The sequence below is a fragment of the Anabrus simplex genome, chromosome 2, assembly GCF_040414725.1.
Source record: "Anabrus simplex isolate iqAnaSimp1 chromosome 2, ASM4041472v1, whole genome shotgun sequence".
Classification (NCBI taxonomy): domain Eukaryota; kingdom Metazoa; phylum Arthropoda; class Insecta; order Orthoptera; family Tettigoniidae; genus Anabrus; species Anabrus simplex.
In genome coordinates, this window is record NC_090266.1 from 20,244,023 (window position 1) to 20,266,513 (window position 22,491).

Consider the following 22,491-nt stretch of genomic DNA (forward strand, 5'->3'; position numbering starts at 1 on the left):
GCAGTGCTGCTATCTTTAGCTAGATACCTTTGAAATGTGGTGGTGGATAATTTAAAAAGAAAAATTCTACAGCAGTCCTCTCTCGACGCTAATTGCATAAGATGGCGGCTATACATGACTCCTTAAGGGTGCTTACGCAAGATGGCTGCTATACACAGGTTCTTATGAGACGCCCTTGGGATGCTTGCGCAAGATGGTGGTTATACAAGGCTCCTTATGAGACGCCCTAGTGATGCTTGCGCAAGATGGCGGTTGCTCTTATGAGGCGGCTTAAGGGCCCTTGCACAAGATGACTAGAGACGCCCTAAGGATGCTTGCGCAAAATGGCGGACGCAAGATGGCGGCTATACACGACTCCTTATGAGACGCCTTAAGGGTGCTTGCGCAAGATGGCTGCGGCTCTTAGCTTAGAGGCTAACGTGTCATGCTAGTTCGATTCATTAAATTTGGGGCTTAAATGCAAAATGTTAAATATCTCGAAAACGGTGCATCGTAGAGCAAAACGGACAAAATTTTTCCGCCCAATACCTCGGTTCGCAGTACGAGGAACATGATAGCATAAGTCTAATGATGAGATCGACGGTTCGGTTCCTACTTAGGCCCTATGGCATTCACTCTGTTTTAGCTTGTATTGAAGCAAGTCTTCGTAACATGATCAGGTCTAGCTATGGTAGAGAGTATAACGTGCCGTGCAGGTTCGATTCATTAAATTTAGGGCTTAAATGCAAAATGTTAAATATCTCGAAAACGGATAAAATTTTTCTACCTGATACTTAGGTTTGCAGTATCAGGAGCATAAGAAAAACATAGTCTAATGATGAGATCGACGGTTCGATCCCTACTTAGGCCCTTTGGCATTGGCAGCTATCTAATTCTACAAGATGGCGGCTATACATAGCTTCTTATGAGACAGCTTAAGAGCGCTTGCACAAGATGGCTGCTGCTCTTATGAGACGCCCTAGGGGTGCTTGCGCAAGGTAGCAGTGACAAGACGGTGACTATACACAGCTGCTTATGATACGGCCTACAGGTGCTCACACAAGATGGTGGCTGCTCTGATGAAGAAAGTTAGCTTTGCATCGTGCAGGTATCTTTACAGAGCACTAAACCTCATACCTTTGAAATGTGGTGGCAGGTAATTTGAAAAATTCGACGTGCTTTTTCATAAGCTATTAAGGCCTCCTCTTATGTCAAGGCATAGCTCTATCGAACGAGTTTAAACCTGCATCGGGATAGCTAGAGTAAGCGCGTGCTGCAGTGATGACGTCATTATGCATGTTTAGACTTGCAAATCACAGAAGAAACGTAACAAGGCTGGAATCGAAAACTGCACTCTATGCTGTTAACTTTATCATGTGATCGAAACATTGATTGAAGTATTTAGAACACGCAATAAGTAGAACCAAACACTGTACTCGATACAACATGTGTTTAGAAAATGTCAGGGGATATCTTTGTTCTAAGAAGATTAGTTTCCGCACATTCCTTGGCTAAAGGGCTAATGGGCTAAAGGGCTAATGGGCTAAAGGGCTAAAGGGCTAAAGGTGCAACAACCTCATCGATCGCTATCAGCAAGAACGCTTGTACTTTGTTAAGTGTAGAAAATTAATCTTTATTGGTAAATGGTTTTATGTTCTGAACAAGGAATGGAACCTAGGGGTTACGTCTTACCTAATAAAATCCCCGAGGTGCGATGAGTTACGTTTTTCGAACTAGTGTTTGGAACACTGAACTTTTCAAGATGGCAAGAGTGAGGTTAGCAATGTTCTGTTGTTGGATTTTAAATTCCGCGCTACAACATGCATAAGGTGGTAGCCCTTGAGGTTTACCGCCGTAAAGATGGCAAGAGTGAGGTTAGCAATGTTCCGTTGTTGGATTTTAAATTCCATGCTATAACATGCATAAGGTGGCAGCCTTAAGGTTTACCGCCGTCAAGATGGCAGCAGTGAGGTTAGCGACGCTCTATTGTCCTTCAAAGTGAGGTTAGGGTTCGTCAAGAAGACAGCTGTCAAAAAAGCACGTGGCTATGTTTACCAAACAAGAGCACGTGGCTGTGACGTCACGGTCACGTAGTATGCTGCCTCAGCATGCAAAGTTCAATGTCTACACCTACGTAGTTAACACTCTGCTATGTTCACAAGATTTTTATACATCACTATTCTTTATGCTTTAAGTTCATTCACATAGGCTATGCTAAGATAGCAGCACAAACACATGCGAACTTTGTACATTCTAATGGAATAAGTTTAGTACTGTGTGCGTCATGGATACATGATGCGTGCACGCATTTAATCTTGACTATACGTAATGCTGCTACTTTGTTTACAAGATTTTTTTACATTGCTATTCTTTATGCTTTAAGTTCGTGCACGCACAAGCGATACTCGTACATTCTAGCAGGAGAAGTTTAGTACGATATTCGATACATACATTATCGATAGGTGATGTGTACACGCTTTAGAACATAGCTCATCTTTATGCTTTAAGTTCATGCACATGGGTTAGGGATACACAAAAGCGATTGCTACATGCTCTAGCGGAAGAAGTCTAGTACGATAGTCGATGCATGTAAAATCGATAGCTTATGCTAAGATAGCAGCGCACTTACACGATTTTAGCACAATCTAGTAGGAAAAGTTTAGTATGATAGTCGTTTCGTGCAAAATCATTAGGTAATGTGAAAACGCTTTGAAACAAGGCTATTCTTTGTACTTTAAGTTCATGCGTACAGGTTATGCTAAGATAGCAGCACAATCTAGCGCAAGAAGTTTAGTACGAGACATGCAAAATCGATAGTTGATGTGTACACGCTTTAAAACATGGTTATTCTTCGTACTTTAAGTTCATGCGTATAGGTTAGGCTAAGATAGCAGCACAGTCTAGCGTAAGAAGTTTAGTACGAGAGTCGATGCATGCAAAATCCATAGGTGATGTGTACACACTTTGAAACATGGCTATTCTTTGTACTTTCAGTTCATGCATCTTAGTTATGCTAAGATAGCAGCACAATCTAGCGGAAGAAGTTTAGTACGATATTTCTTGCATGCAAATCGATAGGTGATGTGTACACACTTTGAAACATGCCTATTCTTTTTACTTTAAGGTCATGCGTATAGGTTATGCTAGGATAGCAGCACAATCTAGCGGGAGGAGATTAGTACGAGAGTCAATGCATGCAAAATCCATAGGTAATGTGTACATGCTTTGAAACATGGCTATTCTTTGTACTTTTAAGTTCATGTATATAAGTTGTGCTAAGATGCCTGCACAATCTAGCGGAAGAAGTTTAGTACGAGAGTCAATGCATGCAAAATCGATAGGTAATGTGTACACGCTTTGAAACATGGCTATTCTTTGTACCTTAAGGCCATGCGTATAGGTTATGCTAAGATACCAGCACAATCTAGCGGAAGAAGTTTAGTACAATATTTGTTGCATGCAAAATCGATAGGTAATGTGTACATGCTTTGAGACATAGCTATTCTTTGTACTTTAAGTTCATGCGTCTTAGTTATGCTAAGATAGCAGCACAATCTACCTGCAGAAGTTTAGTACGAGAGTCGATACATGCAAATTCGATAGTTGATGTGTACACGCTTTGAAACATGACTAATCATTGTACTTTAAGTTCATTGGTATAGGTTATGCTAAGATAGCAGCACAATCTAGCGGAATAAATTTAGTACGAGATTTGATGCATGCAAAATCAATAAGTAATGTGTACACGCTTTGAAAAATGGCTATTCTTTGTACTTTAAGTTCATGTGTATAAGTTATGCTAAGATAGCAGCACGACCTAGCGGAAGAAGTTTAGTACAATATTTGTTGCATGCAAAATCGATAGGTGATGTGTACATGCTTTGAGACATAGCTATTCTTTGTCCTTTAAGTTCATGCGTCTTAGTTATGCTATGATAGCAGCACAATCGACCTGCAGAAGTTTAGTACGAGAGTCGATACATGCAAATTCGATAGTTGATGTGTACACGCTTTGAAACATGACTAATCATTGTACTTTAAGTTCATTGGTATAGGTTATGCTAAGATAGCAGCACAATCTAGCGGAATAAATTTAGTACGAGATTTGATGCATGCAAAATCAATAAGTAATGTGTACACGCTTTGAAACATGGCTATTCTTTGTACTTTAAGTTCATGTGTATAAGTTATGCTAAGATAGCAGCACGACCTAGCGGAAGAAGTTTAGTACAATATTTGTTGCATGCAAAATCGATAGGTGATGTGTACACACTTTGAAAAATGGCTATTCTTTGTACTTTAAGGTCATGCGTATTGGTTATGCTAAGATAGCAGCACGATCTAGCGGAAGGAGTTTAGTACGAGAGTCAATGCATGCAAAATCGATAGGTAATGTGTACACGCTTTGAAACATGGCTATTCTTTGTACCTTAAGGTCATGCGTATAGGTTATGCTAAGATACCAGCACAATCTAGCGGAAGAAGTTCAGTATGAGATTCGATGAATGTAAAATCAATAAGTAATGTGTACACGCTTTGAAACATGGCTATTCTTTGTACTTTAAGTTCATGTGCATAAGTTATGCTAAGATACCAGCACAATCTAGCGGAAGAAGTTCAGTACAATATTTGTTGCATGCAAAGTCGATAGGTAATGTGTACACGCTTTGAAACATGGCTATTCTTTGTACCTTAAGGTCATGCGTATAGGTTACGCTAAGATAGCAGCACAATCTAGCGGAAGAAGTTTAGTACGAGAGTCGATGCTTGCAAAATCGATAGGTAATGTGTGCACGTTTTGAGACATAGCTATTCTTTGTTCTTTAAGTTCATGCGTCTTAGTTATGCTGAGATAGCAGCACAATCTACCTGCAGAAGTTTAGTACGAGAGTCGATACATGCAAATTCGATAGTTGATGTGTACACGCTTTGAAACATGACTATTCATTGTACTTTAAGTTCATGGGTATAGGTTATGCTAAGATAGCAGCACAATCTAGCGGAAGAAATTTAGTACGATATTTGACGCATGCAAAATCAATAAGTAATGTGTACCCGCTTTGAAACATGGCTATTCTTTGTACTTTAAGTTCATGTGTATAAGTTATGCTAAGATAGCAGTACAACCTAGTGGAAGAAGTTTAGTACGATATTTGTTGCATGCAAAGTCGATAGGTAATGTGTACACGCTTTGAAACATGGCTATTCTTTGTACCTTAAGGTCACGCGTATAGGTTATGCTAAGATAGCAGCACAATCTAGCGGAAGAAGTTTAGTACGAGAGTCGATGCATGCAAATTCGATAGGTGATGTGTACACGCTTTGAAACATGGCTATTCATTGTACTTTAATTTTATGGGTATAGGTTATAATAAGATAGCAGCACGATCTAGCGGATGAAGTTTAGTACGATGGTCGATGCATGTAAAATCGATAGGTGATGTGTACACGCTTTGAAACATGGCAATTCATACTGCTGCTCTGTTCCCAAGACTTTTAAGAATAGCTAATCCTAATACTGCTCTTAACGACGTCGAGCTAAGGATTGATTACGTGACCGTGACGTCACAGCCACGTGCTCTTGTTTGGTAAACATAGCCACGTGCTGTTTTGACAGCTGTCTTCTTGACGAACCCTAACCTCACTTTGAAGGACAATAGAGCGTCGCTAACCTCACTGCTGCCATCTTGACGGCGGTAAACCTTAAGGCTGCCACCTTATGCATGTTATAGCACGGAATTTAAAATCCAACAACGGAACATTGCTAACCTCACTCTTGCCATCTTTACGGCGGTAAACCTCAAGGGCTACCACCTTATGCATGTTGTAGCGCGGAATTTAAAATCCAACAACAGAACATTGCTAACCTCACTCTTGCCATCTTGAAAAGTTCAGTGTTCCAAACACTAGTTCGAAAAACGTAACTCATCGCACCTCGGGGATTTTATTAGGTAAGACGTAACCCCTAGGTTCCATTCCTTGTTCAGAACATAAAACCATTTACCAATAAAGATTAATTTTCTACACTTAACAATGTACAAGCATTCTTGCTGATAGCGATCGATGAGGTTGTTGCACCTTTAGCCCTTTAGCCCTTTAGCCCATTAGCCCTTTAGCCCTTTAGCCCATTAGCCCTTTAGCCCATTAGCCCTTTAGCCCATTAGCCCTTTAGCCAAGGAATGTGCGGAAACTAATCTTCTTAGAACAAAGATATCCCCTGACATTTTCTAAACACATGTTGTATCGAGTACAGTGTTTGGTTCTACTTATTGCGTGTTCTAAATACTTCAATCAATGTTTCGATCACATGATAAAGTTAACAGCATAGAGTGCAGTTTTCGATTCCAGCCTTGTTACGTTTCTTCTGTGATTTGCAAGTCTAAACATGCATAATGACGTCATCACTGCAGCACGCGCTTACTCTAGCTATCCCGATGCAGGTTTAAACTCGTTCGATAGAGCTATGCCTTGACATAAGAGGAGGCCTTAATAGCTTATGAAAAAGCACGTCGAATTTTTCAAATTACCTGCTACCACATTTCAAAGGTATGAGGTTTAGTGCTCTGTAAAGATACCTGCACGATGCAAAGCTAACTTTCTTCATCAGAGCAGCCACCATCTTGTGTGAGCACCTGTAGGCCGTATCATAAGCAGCTGTGTATAGTCACCGTCTTGTCACTGCTACCTTGCGCAAGCACCCCTAGGGCGTCTCATAAGAGCAGCAGCCATCTTGTGCAAGCGCTCTTAAGCTGTCTCATAAGAAGCTATGTATAGCCGCCATCTTGTAGAATTAGATAGCTGCCAATGCCAAAGGGCCTAAGTAGGGATCGAACCGTCGATCTCATCATTAGACTATGTTTTTCTTATGCTCCTGATACTGCAAACCTAAGTATCAGGTAGAAAAATTTTATCCGTTTTCGAGATATTTAACATTTTGCATTTAAGCCCTAAATTTAATGAATCGAACCTGCACGGCACGTTATACTCTCTACCATAGCTAGACCTGATCATGTTACGAAGACTTGCTTCAATACAAGCTAAAACAGAGTGAATGCCATAGGGCCTAAGTAGGAACCGAACCGTCGATCTCATCATTAGACTTATGCTATCATGTTCCTCGTACTGCGAACCGAGGTATTGGGCGGAAAAATTTTGTCCGTTTTGCTCTACGATGCACCGTTTTCGAGATATTTAACATTTTGCATTTAAGCCCCAAATTTAATGAATCGAACTAGCATGACACGTTAGCCTCTAAGCTAAGAGCCGCAGCCATCTTGCGCAAGCACCCTTAAGGCGTCTCATAAGGAGTCGTGTATAGCCGCCATCTTGCGTCCGCCATTTTGCGCAAGCATCCTTAGGGCGTCTCTAGTCATCTTGTGCAAGGGCCCTTAAGCCGTCTCATAAGAGCAACCGCCATCTTGCGCAAGCATCACTAGGGCGTCTCATAAGGAGCCTTGTATAACCACCATCTTGCGCAAGCATCCCAAGGGCGTCTCATAAGAACCTGTGTATAGCAGCCATCTTGCGTAAGCACCCTTAAGGAGTCATGTATAGCCGCCATCTTATGCAATTAGCGTCGAGAGAGGACTGCTGTAGAATTTTTCTTTTTAAATTATCCACCACCACATTTCAAAGGTATCTAGCTAAAGATAGCAGCACTGCGTATGACAGGTGACGAATTTACATCTACTGCGATAAAGAGGGCAGCACGGTGCTCTCTGGATTAAAGATGGCGGATGATAACTGTCAAAAAAGCACGTGGCTATGTTTACCAAACAAGAGCATGTGGAATTTGCCGCCACCACATTTCAAACTAAAGAGGGCAGCACTATGCTCTGTTGATTAAAGATGGCGGATGGTAGCTGTCAAAAAAGCACGTGAGTTTGTTTCCAAACTAGAGCACGTGGAATTTTTCAATTTGCCGCCTCCACATTTCAAAGGTATCTAGCTAAAGATGGCAGCACGGTTCTCTCTTGATTAAAGATGGTGGATGATAGCTAACAGAACTTTTCAAATTGCCCGCTACTACATGCTTAAGGTAGTAGCCATAAAGAGGACAGCACGGTGTTCTGTAGATTAAAGATGGCGGGTGATAGGTGATGAAATTGCCCGCATGATAGCAGCACGGTGCTCTGTTGATTAAAGATGGCGGATGACAGCTGTCAAAAAAGCACATGGCTTTGTTTCCAAACAAGAGCACGTGGAATTTGCCGCCACCACATTTCAACTAAAGATGGCAGCACGGTGCTCTCTTGATTAAAGATGGTGGATGATAGCTAACAGAACTTTTCAAATTGCCCGCTACTACATGCTTAAGGTAGTAGCCATAAAGAGGGCAGCACGGTGTTCTGTAGATTAAAGATGACGGGTGATAGGTGATGAAATTGCCCGCATGATAGCAGCACGGTGCTCTGTTGATTAAAGATGGCGGATGACAGCTGTCAAAAAAGCACATGGCTTTGTTTCCAAACAAGAGCACGTGGAATTTACCGCTACCACATTTCAAACTAAAGAGGGCAGCACTGTGCTCAAAGATGGCAGATGACAGCTGTCAAAAAAGCACGTGAGTTTGTTTTCAAACAAGAGCACGTGGAATTTTTCAATTTGCCGCCACCACATAGAGGGCAGCACTGTTCTCTCTGGATTGAAGATGGCTGCTTGTCGAAAAGCATTTTTCAAATTATCCGCCACCACATTTCAAAGGTAAGTAGCTAAAGAGGGCAGCACTGTGCTCAAAGATGGCGGGTGACAGCTATCAAAAAAGCACGTGGCTGTCAAAAAGCACGTGGATTTGTTTATCTCGAGCTAGTGAGGTTAAGTTGGTAGCACTAAGGTTTAGGCCCGTCAAGATGGCAGCACTGCCGATGACAGGTGACGAAAGAGGGCAGCACGGTGCTCAAAGATGGCGGATGACAGCTGTCAAAAAAGCACGTAGCTGTCAAAAAGCACGTGGCTTTGTTTATCTCGCGCTAGTTAGGTTAAGTTGGTACTACTGAGGTTTAGGCCCGTCAAGATGGCAGTACTGAGGTTAGCGATGCGTTGTTGTCTGTCAAAAAGCACGTGGCTTTGTTTACAAATCTGTCAAAAAGCACGTGGCTGTCAAAAAACACGTGGCTTTGTTTACCTCATGCTAGTTAGGTTAAGTTGGCACTACTGAGGTTTAGGCCTGTCAAGATGGTAGTACTGAGGTTTGCGATGCGTTGTTGTCGATGACAGCTGTCAAAAAGCACGTGGCTTTGTTTACAAATCTGTCAAAAAGCACGTGGCTGTCAAAAAGCACGTGGCTTTGTTTACCTCGCGCTAGTGAGGTTAAGTTGGCACTACTGAGGTTTAGGCCCGTCAAGATGGCAGTACTGAGGTTAGCGATGCGTTATTGTCTGTCAAAAAGCACGTGGCTGTCAAAAAACACGTGGCTTTGTTTACCTCATGCTAGTTAGGTTAAGTTGGCACTAGTGAGGTTTAGGCCCGTCAAGATGGCAGCAGTGAGGTTAGCGTTGCGTTGTTGTCGATGACAGCTGTCAAAAAGCACGTGGCTTTGTTTACAAATTCAAATCTCGCGCCAAAATTCAAATTTCCCGCCAAAATTCAAATTTCCCGCGGGCGGCGGCGGCGGCGGCGGAGGCGGCGGCGGAGGCGGCGGCGGAGGCGGCGGCGGAGGAGGAGGCGGGCGGAGGCGGGCGGCGGCGGAGGTGCCGCAGAACTGTCCAATTATACTACTATAGTGGGTTCAAACCCCACTGTCAGCAGCCCTGAAGATGGTTTTCTGTGGTTTCCCATTTTCACACCATTAATTAAGGCAATGGCCACTTCCTTCCCATTCCTAGGCCTTTCCTGTCCCATCGTCGTCATAAGACCTATTCTGTGTCAGTGCAATGTAAGGCAACTAGCAAAAAAAATAGCACTTCCAGTTATTCCTAAAACTCATATAGGTGCCAATTATGTTTGTCATCATGTTATCCTTAGCTGACATCCTTGCTAAATTCAGTTTCGTAGTAAGTTTCTTCAATCTCTCACAAGTTTACCTTACTCTATTTCTCTCTAACCTGCATCTCCTTCTTAGTCTCATTATAACATAGTGTGTCTTTACCATCCCTTACCACATTTAAATGTACAAATCTGCTTTCACACTCCTCAGCAACTGCTTTTAACCCATCCCATAGGCTGTTCACATGTTCATTTACCATTTTCCACTGCCTCACTTATCAACAATACGGTATTGCATAATAGTCCCCTACTTTCATAACCTTCTTTTCTACCCCATTTTCGCTGGGCTGAGTGGCTCAGACGATTGAGGCGCTGGCCTTCTGTCCCGAACTTGGTAGGTTCGATCCTGGCTCAGTCTGGTGGTATTTGAAGGTGCTCAAATACGTCAGCCTCATGTCGGTAGATTTACTGACACGTAAAAGAACTCCCATGGGACTAAATTTTGGCACCGCAGCATCTCTGAAAACCTCAGCCTTATAATTTTATACAAAATCCCTTACCATATGCATTATCACAAGACATAGAACACACATTAAAATATGTAATGACTGAATAGAAGACACTTAAAACACCAGATTTGAAATTAAAAAAAATGAATGTTTGGTAAATTGACCACTTGTAAACAAGTCTGAAGTGTGTCACTCAGTAGTGACAGTGATTCTTGTTCTTACCATTATCTCTGAAAATCACACAGTTAAGTGATCTTGCAATTAACCAGTCTTAAATGCAATTCAGCTGTAAGGTAGCCTTGAACCCACATGTTAGATTGTAGGCTTGCTCTGTTTTCTTACTTGATGTACTGATGTTAGCAGCATGCCAAGGAGAACGACAGCCACGAAGATGATGATGAGGAGAGCAAATTCTGCACGCTGCCACGACACGGTGGAAAGAACGCTGCCTTCACCATCCTCTCTGTTGCATTTATCAAAGGATCTGGACACAAAGGACTGGGTTTCAGCATTGTAGGTGGTCGAGATTCTCCCAAGGGGAACATGGGCATTTACGTAAAAACAGTGTTTCCCCATGGGCAGGCTGCAGAGAGTGGGCGATTGAAGGAAGGTGAGTGGCTCCATATTTTCCTTTACTCAAATGCTGGTGAGAACTTATTTACTTCAAGAATATAAGTTCATGTTCTACACTTATCTCAATTAAAACTGCCAACTTTTGACACTTCCTAGAAAAAAAAATGTGGGAAAATAATTTATTTCAAATTCTGTAAAATCATTTCCTTGTCACATGCAACCAGTGCTTATAAAATGCTAGGAATTGCCATTCCAAAATGTAAAACCTTTTAATGGAATACAACAATTATTATACTATACACTATGTTAGGTTGCTCTAGACTTGAATAATGTAATAAAACAGGGAAGTCCAGAAGCATTTCCTGAAATATGGTGAATTTCCTTTGAATGTGAGCGACGAGCGTCTGCTCACAGATACCAGTTTCAAATTTCTTAGATCACATGCAGATATATGGTATATATTACAAAGTTGTTAATAGCATGCCTGATAATTTGCATTTTATTTTGTTATTGAAATTCAGCTGTGTTTATGTTTCATAGATGTAGAGAAAGCATATGACAGGGTACCAAGGGAAAAGATGTTCGCCATACTGGGGGACTATGGAATTAAAGGTAGATTATTAAAATCAATCAAAGGCATTTATGTTGTCAGTTGGGCTTCAGTGAGAATTGATGTTAAAATGTGTTCTTGGTTCAGGGTACTTACAGGAGTTAGACAAGGCTGTAATCTTTCACCTTTGCTGTTCGTAGTTTACATGGATCATCTGCTGAAAGGTATAAAGTGGCAGGGGAGGGATTGAGTTAGTTTGAAATGTAGTAAGCAGTTTGGCCTATTCTGATAACTTGGTCTTAATGGCAGATTGTGCTGAAAGCCTGCAGTCTAATATCTTGGAACTTGAAAATAGGTGCAATGAGTATGGTATGAAAATTAGCCTTTCAAAGACTAAATGATGTCAGTAGGTAGAAAATTCAACAAAACTGAATGTCAGATCAGTGATACAAAGCTAGAACCGGTCGATAATTTCAAGTATTTAGGTTGTGTGTTCTCCCAGGATGGTAATATAGTAAGTGAGATTGAATCAAGGTGTCGTAAAGCTAATGCAGTGAGCTCGCAGCTGCGATCATCAGTATTCCATAAGAAGGAAGTCAGCTCCATGACGGAACTATCTTTACAACGGTCTGTTTTCATACCAACTCTGCTTCACGGGAGCGAAAGCTGGGTGGACTCAGGATATCTTATTCATAAGTTAGATGTAACAGACATGAAAGTAGAAAGAATTATTGCTAGTACAAACAAGTGGCAACAATGGCAGGAGGGTACTTGGAATGAGGAGATAAAGGCTAAGTTAGGAAGGAATTCAGTGGATGAAGCTGAACGCATAAACCGGCTTCGGTGGTGGGGTCATGCGAGGCGAATGGAGGAGGATAGATTACCTAGGAGAATAATGGACCCTGTTATGGAGAGTAAGAGAAGTAGAGGGAGACCAAGACGACTATGGTTAGACTCAGTTTCTAACAATTTAAAGATAAGAGGTGTAGAACTAAATGAGGCCAGATCACTAGTTGCAAATAGAGGGTTGTGAAGACGTTTAGTAAATTCACAGAGGCTTGCAGACCGAATGCTGGAAGGCATAATAGTCTATAATGATAATTTATGTATGTACTGAAATTCAATGTCCTGCAAGCAAAAACATGTGAGAACTGCCAGCCACAATAACTCACCACTTCACAAAATAACAGCATTGCCGTGAGCATTATGAAACTAGATTCTCAACCAAGTTTTCTTATTTTCAGCTGCAATGGGCAACATTTTGTCCATCAGCTCAGGCACATGACAGACACATTACCAAAAGCTTAAAATGTGATACATTAATTATTTTTTAAGTGAGTAATAATTATCACATCAAGTTCTTACCATCCTTGCCATCAAAATGTTCATCTCTACATGTTCAAATAAGATCTGTAACAGGGGATTTCAGGAGAAAAAGTAGTGTATCAGAAATGTTAGAGAACCTTGGGTGGGAAACTTTAAGTAAGAGAAGGGAGAAAACTAGACTTATAGGATTATGTGTATGTATGTTGGGTATTCAGCCCGAAGGCTGGTTGGATCCTCAACAGGTTCACCATTAGCTGTCATAGATGGCCTAGGTGTCACTGAAGAGGCGTACTAGGGAAATGAGGAGTGAGGTAGTTTCCCGTTGCTTTCCTCACCGAGCCAGAAGTTGCTATTGCACATCAGTCTGCCAAGCCCACTGAAATGCATGCACCAACCGACCCTATGAGTGACATTTTCACACCATTCATAGCAGGGACTGGCTGCATAAGGAATGGCATTACTAGCGTCACTCATACCTCAGCCACTTCCACATGGTCAAAGCCAAGTATAAGACTGAGACAGGTCAATGAAAGTAACAATTTTATTCTAGCCCATACCAGAAGACATAGGCCTTATAGGATTATCTAGAGCCTATACAGGAGAGGAAGCATAGGAGGAAATCCATGACAGACTTCCAGTTGGAAAATAATTACACCAGCAGGGCTGACTATGTGAATAAAATTAGATGGGATTTTAGCTGAAGCAATTGGGGTAAAGTTTCATTCATTGGGAAGGGCATGAAGGAGAGGAACCGTTGACCAGGGGAAGTGTTTGATCCCTTTCCTAATTCTGTACAAATATTCAAGAAAAATATAAACAGCAACAGAGAAAATAAATGTTAGAGGGAATTTGACCTATACACTTCTTATCTCTCATAATGTAATTCTTAGTAGACTTCCTAGCTCCCAGAGAGTAATTTATATACTTCATATCTATTGCAGTATATCACTTATTGCTTCTGCATTGTTGTTCAAAGAACACTACTTAGCCCTCAGAGTAGCTTATAGAATACTTCATAGGTAGCTATCGGAGTATAGCTCTTCGAACTCTTCTTAACTTCCACAGTGTTGTTCAAAGAACACTCCTTAGCTCCCAGAGGGTAGCTTATTGAATACTACATAGCTATCAGTCAATCAATCAATCAATACTGGTCTGCATTTAGGGCAGTCGCCCAGGTGGCAGATTCCCTATCTGTTGTCTTCCTACCCTTTTCTTAAATGAGTTCAAAGAGATTGGAAATTTATTGAACATCTCCCTTGGTAAGTTATTCCAATCCTTAACTCCCCTACCTATAAATGAATATTTGCCCCAATTTGTCCTCTTGAATTGAAATTTTTATCTTCATATTGTGATCCTTCCTACTTTTAAAGATGCCACTCAAACTTATTCGTCTACTAATTACATTCCATGCCATCTCTCTGCTGACAGCTCAGAACATTCCACTTATGATATAAATTCTTATAATTTTGTTAAATACCACATATTCAATACAATAAAAATGTAATAAAAACTTACATATTTATTAAGTTGTTGATATGGTACATGTTTCGCTCCTTTTTCGTGAGCATCATCAGCTAAATATCATTTACTTAAGGTTATATAAGATCATGAATCAATTCTATTGGATTAAATTTATAGGTTTTGCTCCTTTTTTGTGAGCAACATCAGCTAAATATCATTTACTTAAGGTTATATAAGATCATGAATCTATTCTATTGGATTAAATTTATAGGTTTTGCTCCTTTTTTATGAGCAACATCAGCTAAATATCATTTACTTAAGGTTATATAAGATCATGAATCTATTCTATTGGATTAAATTATGCTTGTAAACCTGATTGGCAAGTCTTATAATATTTTACAAGTCATATAAGTTAACAATAAAATGATGTCTAAGTTAAAACATATTTGTATAAAATCTATCTAAGTCTAACATTTTATTGATGAAACTCATATGGTGAACAACATTTAAAATTTTTTTTTTTAAACATTGAGATCTTGCTAATTGTATTGATTCAATGTTGCTTGACTTGTATGATTGTCATTGAAACTCTGTTAACTATATTAACAAATTTCTATAGTTGATAATTTCCTGTTCATAACGTAATTTAATCCAATAGATTAATTTAATAATTTAATCCAATAGAATAGATTCATGATCTTATATAACCTTAAGTAAATGATATTTAGCTGATGATACTCATGAAAATGGAGCAAAACATGTACCATATCAACAACTTAATAAATACGTAAGTTTTTATTACATTTCTATTGTATTGAATAGGCAGTATTTAACAAAACTATAAGAATTCATATCACAAGTATATCTTCAATACAGACAAAAAAATGAAATTTATAACCTGCAACATACCACTTAGTTGAACAGCTCGTCTTCTTTCTTCCAGTTATTCCCAGCCCAAAATTTGCAACATTTTTTGTAACGCTACTCTTTTGTCGGAAATCACCCAGAATAAATCAAGCTGCTATTCTTTGGCTTTTTTTTTCCAGTTCTTGAATCAGGTAATCCTGGTGAGTACCCATACACTGGAACCATACTCTAGATGGGGTCTTACCAGAGATTTATATGCCCTCTCCTTTACATCCTTACTACAACCTCTAAACACACTCATAACCATGTGCAGAGATCTGTACCCTTTATTTACAATCCCATTTCTGTGATTACCCCAATGAAGATCTTTCCTTATATTAACACCTAGATACTTACAATGATCCCCAACAGGAACTTTCACCCCATCAACGCAGTAATTAAAACTGAGAGGACTTTTCCTATTTGTGAAACTCACAACCTGACTTTTAACCCCGTTTATCAACATACCATTGCCTGCTGTCCATCTCACAAAATTTTCAAGGTCACGTTGCACTTGCTCACAATCTTGTAACTTATTTATTACTCTGTACAGAATAAAATCTTCTGCAAAAAGCCTACTTCTGATCCCACTTCTTTACTCATATCATTTATATATATAATAAAACATAAAGGTCCAATAATACTGCCATGAAGAATTCCCCTCTTAATTATTACCGGATCAGATAAAGCTTCACCTACTCTAATTCTCTGAGATCTATTTTCTAGAAATATAGCAACCCATTCAGTCACTCTTTTGTCTCAGGCCCGATGACCTTCAATGTTAGGCCCCTTAAAACAACACGCTCATCACTCTTTTGTCTAGTCCAATTGCACTCATTTTTGCTAGTAGTCTCCCATGATCTACCCTATCACAAGATTTAGACAGGTCAATCGATAATACAGTCCATTTGACATCCTAAATCCAAGATATCTGCTATATCATTTTGCAAATAAGTTATTTTATTTTTACTTTCATTTTTCCCGTAAAGAATGGCTAAGGAGCATGAGTATATGAACTGTGGGTGTGGCGAGGCATTGAGGGGTATGAGGGAGGAGTTGGAGAGTTTGAGGGAGATAATTAGGATTCTCACAGAAGACAGGAAGTACGATAGGACTCCCTCAAACAATGTACAGGTTACAGTAGGTGAACAAGAATGAGAGGAAGGAAAGGGGGGGGTTGTAGAAGACAGGTGGTCTAATGTTCTAAGGGGAAGGAGATTGCAGGCTAGGGGCTCTATTCAGGATCAGGTGTCTGTGCGAAATCGGTACGAGTCACTCCAGGTAGAACAACAGAGGGAAGATGAGGGACAGGGAACTGTTGCTGAGATGTGTGGAAGTAGGAGGAAGGGAAAAGGTAGGAAAGGAAAATGTAGAGTAGAGGATAGGAAAAGACAGGTGGAACAGGGTCATGGGAAGGAGAAAAGGGAGGAGGAAGTAGCTTCTGCAGCTATCAGGAAAGATAGGGCTGACCAGGAGAGAGGGGATCAAATGAGGTGGGTAGGGTTGAGGCTCTGGTCATGGGGGATTCCATTGTTAGACATGTGGGGAAAGTGTGCGGAGGAAAGGGAACCAGGGTAGAGTGCTATCCAGGAATTAGTTTGAGGCAGATGTTGAGGACAGGAGAAGAGAGGGAGGAGGGGTAGGAGAAGGTGGTAGTGTTTCATGTTGGTACCAACAAAGTAAGTCAGGCAGGTATAAGTACCAACATAGTTGGAGATGTGTGGGATCTGGTAAATGCAGCAGGGGTCTGGTCATGGGGGATTCCATAGTTAGACACGTGGGGAAAGTGTGCGGAGGAAAGGGAACCAGGGTAGAGTGCTATCCAGGAATTAGGTTGAGGCAGATGTTGAGGACAGGAGAAGAGAGGGAGGAGGGGTAGGAGAAGGTGGTAGTGTTTCATGTTGGTACCAACAAAGTAAGTCAGGCAGGTATAAGTACCAACATAGTTGGAGATGTGTGGGATCTGGTAAATGCAGCACGGGTGAAGTTTAAGAAAGCGGAGATTCTTATTTGTGGAATAATGTGTAGGAGGGATACTGACTGGAGGGTGATTGGGGATTTAAATGAGACTATGGAGTGGGTATGTGGGAAACTGGGAGTGAAATTTCTAGATCCTAATGGGTGGTTAGGAGATAGGGATCTGTGCTTACATGGCCTTTACTAAAACCGCAGTGGTACGTCAAAGTAGGAAATATGTTTGGAAGGGTACTGGTAATAGGGAGGTACATTCAGGGAAACGGGGTGACCCAGGGAGCGGTGACAAGGGAACAGGGAACTGGAAATCAAGTAGGGATGACATAAACTTGTTAGTGTTGAACAGTAGAAGTATTGTAAAGAAAGGAATAGAATTAAGTAATTTAATAGATATATATTTACCAGATATTGTAATAGGAGTTGAATCATGGCTGAGAAATGATATAATGGATGCAGAAATTTTCTCACAGAACTGAAGTGTGTATCATAGAGACAGGAGAGGAATGTGGGAGGGGGAGGATTCATTCTGGGGAAAGAATTTGTAAGCTACGAAAAAGTTAAAGATGAGACACATGAAATTCTAGGTCTAAGGCTCATTTCTAAAGATAATAGGCAACTTGATATATTTGGAGTGTACAGACCGGGAAAGGGTACCACTGACACGGATTCAGAATTATTTGGTAAGATAATCATCTATGAAGGAAACGACATGGAAAGAAATGTGATTGTAGCAGGAGATCTGAATTTACCAGATGTCAATTGGGAAGGAAATGCGAACAACAGGAAGCATGACCAACAAATGGCAAATAAGTTAATATGGGAAGGATAGCTGATTCAGTAAGTGATCGAACCAACAAGAGGGTAAAATATCCTGGATGTGGTGCTGGTAAAACCAGATGAGTTCTATAGAGAGACTGAAGTAATAGATGGTATTAGTGATCATGAAGCTGTTTTTGTCATAGTTAAAAAAGAATGTGATGGAAAGGAAGGTCTTAAAAGTAGGACTATTAGGCAGTACCATATGGCTGATAAAGCAGGCATGAGGCAGTTTCTAAAAAGTAACTATAATCGGTGGAAAACGGTAAATAAAAATGTAAACAGACTCTGGGATGGGTTTAAAGCAATTGTTGAAGAATGCGAAAACAGGTTTGTACCTTTAAGTGTGGTAAGGAATGGTAAAGACCCACCTTATTATAACAGAGAAATAAAGAGACTAAGAAGGAGGTGCAGACTGGAAAGAAATAGAGTTAGAAATGGCTGTGGAAGTAAGGAGAAATTGAACGAACTTCCAAAGAAATTGAATCGAGCAAAGAGGGCAGCTAAGGATAACATTATGGCAAGCATAATTGGGAGTCATACAAATTTTAGTGAAAAATGGAAGGGTATGTGTAGGTGTTTAAAGGCAGAAACAGATTCCAAGAAGGACATTCCAGGAATAATTAATGAACAAGGGGAGTGTGTATGTGAGGATCTTCAAAAGGCAGAAGTATTCAGTCAGCAGTATGTAAAGATTGTTCGTTACAAGGATTATGTCCAGATAGAGGAGGAGATTAATGCTAAAGAAGTATTAAAATTCACATATGATAACAATGACATTTACAATAAAATACAAAAGTTGAAAACAAGACAAGTGGCTGGAATTGATAATATTTCTGGGGGTATACTAAAGACAATGGGATGGGATATAGTACCATATCTGAAATACTTATTTGATTATTGTTTGGTCAGAGGAGCTATACCAGATGAATGGAGAGTTGCTATAGTAGCTCCTGTGTATAAAGGAAAGGATGATAGGCATAAAGCTGAAAATTACAGGCCAGTAAGTTTGACATGCATTGTATGTAAGCTTTGGAAAGGCATTCTTTCTGATTATATTAGACATGTTTGTGAAATTAATAACTGATTCGATAGAAGGCAGTTCGGTTTTAGGAATGGTTATTCCACTGAAGCCCAACTTGTAGGATTCCAGCAAGATATAGCAGATATCTTGGATTCAGGAGGACAAATGGGCTGTATCACAATTGACCTTTCCAAATCATTTAATAGGGTGGATCATGGAAGACTACTGGATAAAATGAGTGCAATTAGACTAGACAAAAGAGTGACTGAATAGGTTGCTATATTTCTAGAAAATAGGTCTCAGAGAATTAGAGTAGGTGAAGCTTTATCTGACCCTGTAATAAATAAGAACGTAATTCCTCAAGGCATTATTAACCGACCTTTATATTTTCTTATATATATAAATGACTCTAACAGGAAAAACCCAGAAATGACAAACCGTACTGGGATGCCCTTGAAGAAACCCTTGATAAAGTACCAAATCATCATACGACTATATTGTTAGGAGATTTCAATGCCCAGATCGGTAGAGAACAGAAATACCGGAAGATTGTCGGAAGGTATCCTGCCCATAAGAGAACCAACAAAAATGGGGAACGCTTAATCAGTGTCTGCACCAAGTATGGATTACTTTTGATGTCTACAGCTTTCAAACACCTTCCCAGAAAGGCAATGACATGGCGATGCCCAAATAGCATGATGGGTGAATTCCAAATTGACCACGTAGCAATAGACAAGCTGCACCACAGGGATATTATGAATGTCAAAGTGATACGAGGAGCCAACATTGACTCTGATCACTACCTGTCTCTGGTTAAAACGAACCTGAAACCACTAATAAAGACCACGGGTATGTTAGCAAAAAACACGAAGATCCCTAGGTTTGATATCACCAAACTCAAAGAAGACAGCACTAGTTACCAAGAGAGGCTGATTCATAATACCAACAGGATTAACACATCTACAAAATGGGATCAACTTAGGGATGCCATAACAGTAGCGGCTCAGGAAACAATCCCCAATAGACCTAAAGGGAACAAGCATCCGTGGTGGTCCAGCGAATGTGATAAAGCTATAGAAGCTAGGCGGCTAGCGTGGATCAAATGGAATGTACATAAGAACGAAGCTAATTTACAAGCCTTCATTGCACAGAGGAAAACTACGTCGAGCATCATAAGAGGGGCCAAGAGGAAGCACAACCAGGAACTGATTAAGCAAGCAGAGGAGGATTTTGTAAGGAACAACTCTAGAGATCTATACAAGGGCCTCAAGCAACAAACAACCCAATTCGTTTCCCCTGCTTTACATCTCCAGAGACCAGATGGATCGCTGTGTCTTAATGACAGCGATTGTACCAAGACCCTAGCTAACTACTTCAAAGGACTCTTAAATGCAGAAGAACCTATTGAACGTCTCCAAGTTACAGAACCAACTAACCCCAATACTGAGTTTATCCCTCCTCCAACGTATGAAGAAGTCAGAGATGTAATTAAATTACTCAAGAACAATAAAGCTTCTGGAGAAGACGGGATAGTAGCAGAAATGCTAAAACATGCCGGAGAACACACCTTCAGGAGCATACATAAAGTAATTCTGGACATATGGACTAGTGAGAGGCTCCCAGATGATTGGACGTCAGCCATTATCCATCCAATCCACAAGAAGGGAAGCAAAACAGATCCCAGTAACTACAGAGGAATATCACTCCTTGCTGTTACCTATAAGATATTTTCCAAGATTCTGGAACGCCATGTCACAAGACAGTTGGATAAAGAGTTAGGAGAATATCAAGCAGGGTTCAGAGCATCGAGGTCCTGTACCGAGCAGATACAAAATCTGAAGACCATCCTTCAATACAGCAAATCAAGAGCTCGACAATGGGTAGCTATATTTGTCGACTTCCAGAAAGCATACGACTCAGTAGATAGAATTACTCTTTACAATACATTAAGAGAACTAGGACTTAACGACAAGATCAACAGGCTGGTGCAAGCAACCTTGCACAATACCACAGCCAGAGTAAAGTTTAGAGGACAACTCTCGGAGAGTTTCGCCATTAAAACAGGGGTGAGACAAGGAGATGGCATCTCATGTATATTATTTAACTGCGTTCTGGAAAAGATAATTAGAGAGTGGATGAGATTCCTTCCAGAGAACACTGGATTACGGATGGGGATTAAAGCAGACAACCTGAGGATACCATGCCTAGCCTTTGCAGACGATCCGACTTTATTGGCAAATGACATACAGGAGGCTACTACTCAGCTCCAAACACTGCACTCAATAGCGGCTAAAACGGGTCTTTTGATCAACATAGGAAAGACCGAGTTTGTTACTAACATCAAAGATGCCCCTGGAAAGATGAGAGTCAGTGATAATATCTACATCAAGAGAGTCAAAAGTGTAAAGTACCTTGGGGAATGGTTCTCAGAGGACCTCAGTGAAACAATGGCTCTTGAACACAGGAGACTCAAACTAGATAAGGCTTACCATGCCTGTAGAAAGCTGTATGCTTCAAAAAATCTGTCGATGAATGTCAAACTAAGACACTACAATGCAGTAATCAGACCGTCAGTCCTCTATGCAGCAGAGTGTCTATATTTAACTAAGAAGACCCCACTAAGAGCCCTCGAGGTACAAGAAAGAAAGTTCCTGAGACGGATAGTGGGACCAAGAATTTTACCAGATGGAAGCCGATGGTATCAACCAAATCGTGAGCTATATAAACACCAAGAAAATCTCATAGATGCCATCAGAAGAAGGCGACTGGCTTTTTACGGACACCTATCCAGAATGGACTCAAATAGATTATCTCATAGGATCTTCAAGGCTGCTAACAAGGGCAAAGCTACTGGGTTCGTGTGGATGAAGCAAGTGGAGAAGGACCTTTCGGAACTCCACATAAATCAAAACGACATAGCTGATCGGAGTAACTATCATACAACTCTTAAAACTAAATCCTTTGTAACATCCCTCACAGAAGTTACCCACAGACCAAAAGACGAGACCAGGAAATGGTCTGAGGAACGTAAGATTGAATTTAGCCGGAAAATGAAGGACTACTGGGCCATCAGGAAAGCTCGAGGTACCAACAAGAAAACAGCTGCCAAACCAGCCGCTAAGAACACCAATTGTGGCAAACAACGACGATGACTTCAAGAAACAGCTAAAACACAAGCACCGTGGTCCATAGATGGCCCTAACGAATTAAAAAAAAAAATGATATCAGTAAAGAAGTGGATCCAGAGGTAAGGCTTTTTGCGGATGATGTTATTCTCTATAGAGTAATTAATAAGTTACATGATGGTGAGCAATTGCAACGTGACCTCGATAATGTTGTGAGATGGACAGCAGGCAATGGTATGTTGATAAACGGGGTTAAAAGTCAGGTTGTGAGTTTCACAAATAGGAAAAGTCCTCTCAGTTTTTATTACTGCATTGATGGGGTGA

At 40.5% G+C, this 22,491-nt stretch overlaps 1 protein-coding gene across 4 annotated transcripts in view; it reads left to right on the forward strand.

Annotated features, from left to right (window-relative positions):
* Nucleotides 1–22,491, forward strand: part of LOC136863886 (uncharacterized) — a 381,085-nt gene that overhangs the window by 270,245 nt on the left and 88,349 nt on the right. For all 4 annotated transcript variants that reach the window (XM_067140277.2, XM_067140279.2, XM_067140281.2 and 1 more), the window contains exon 3: nucleotides 10,776–11,022. In XM_067140277.2, coding sequence (XP_066996378.2) covers nucleotides 10,776–11,022 — 247 coding nt within the window. The remainder of the gene's footprint in view (nucleotides 1–10,775; nucleotides 11,023–22,491) is intronic.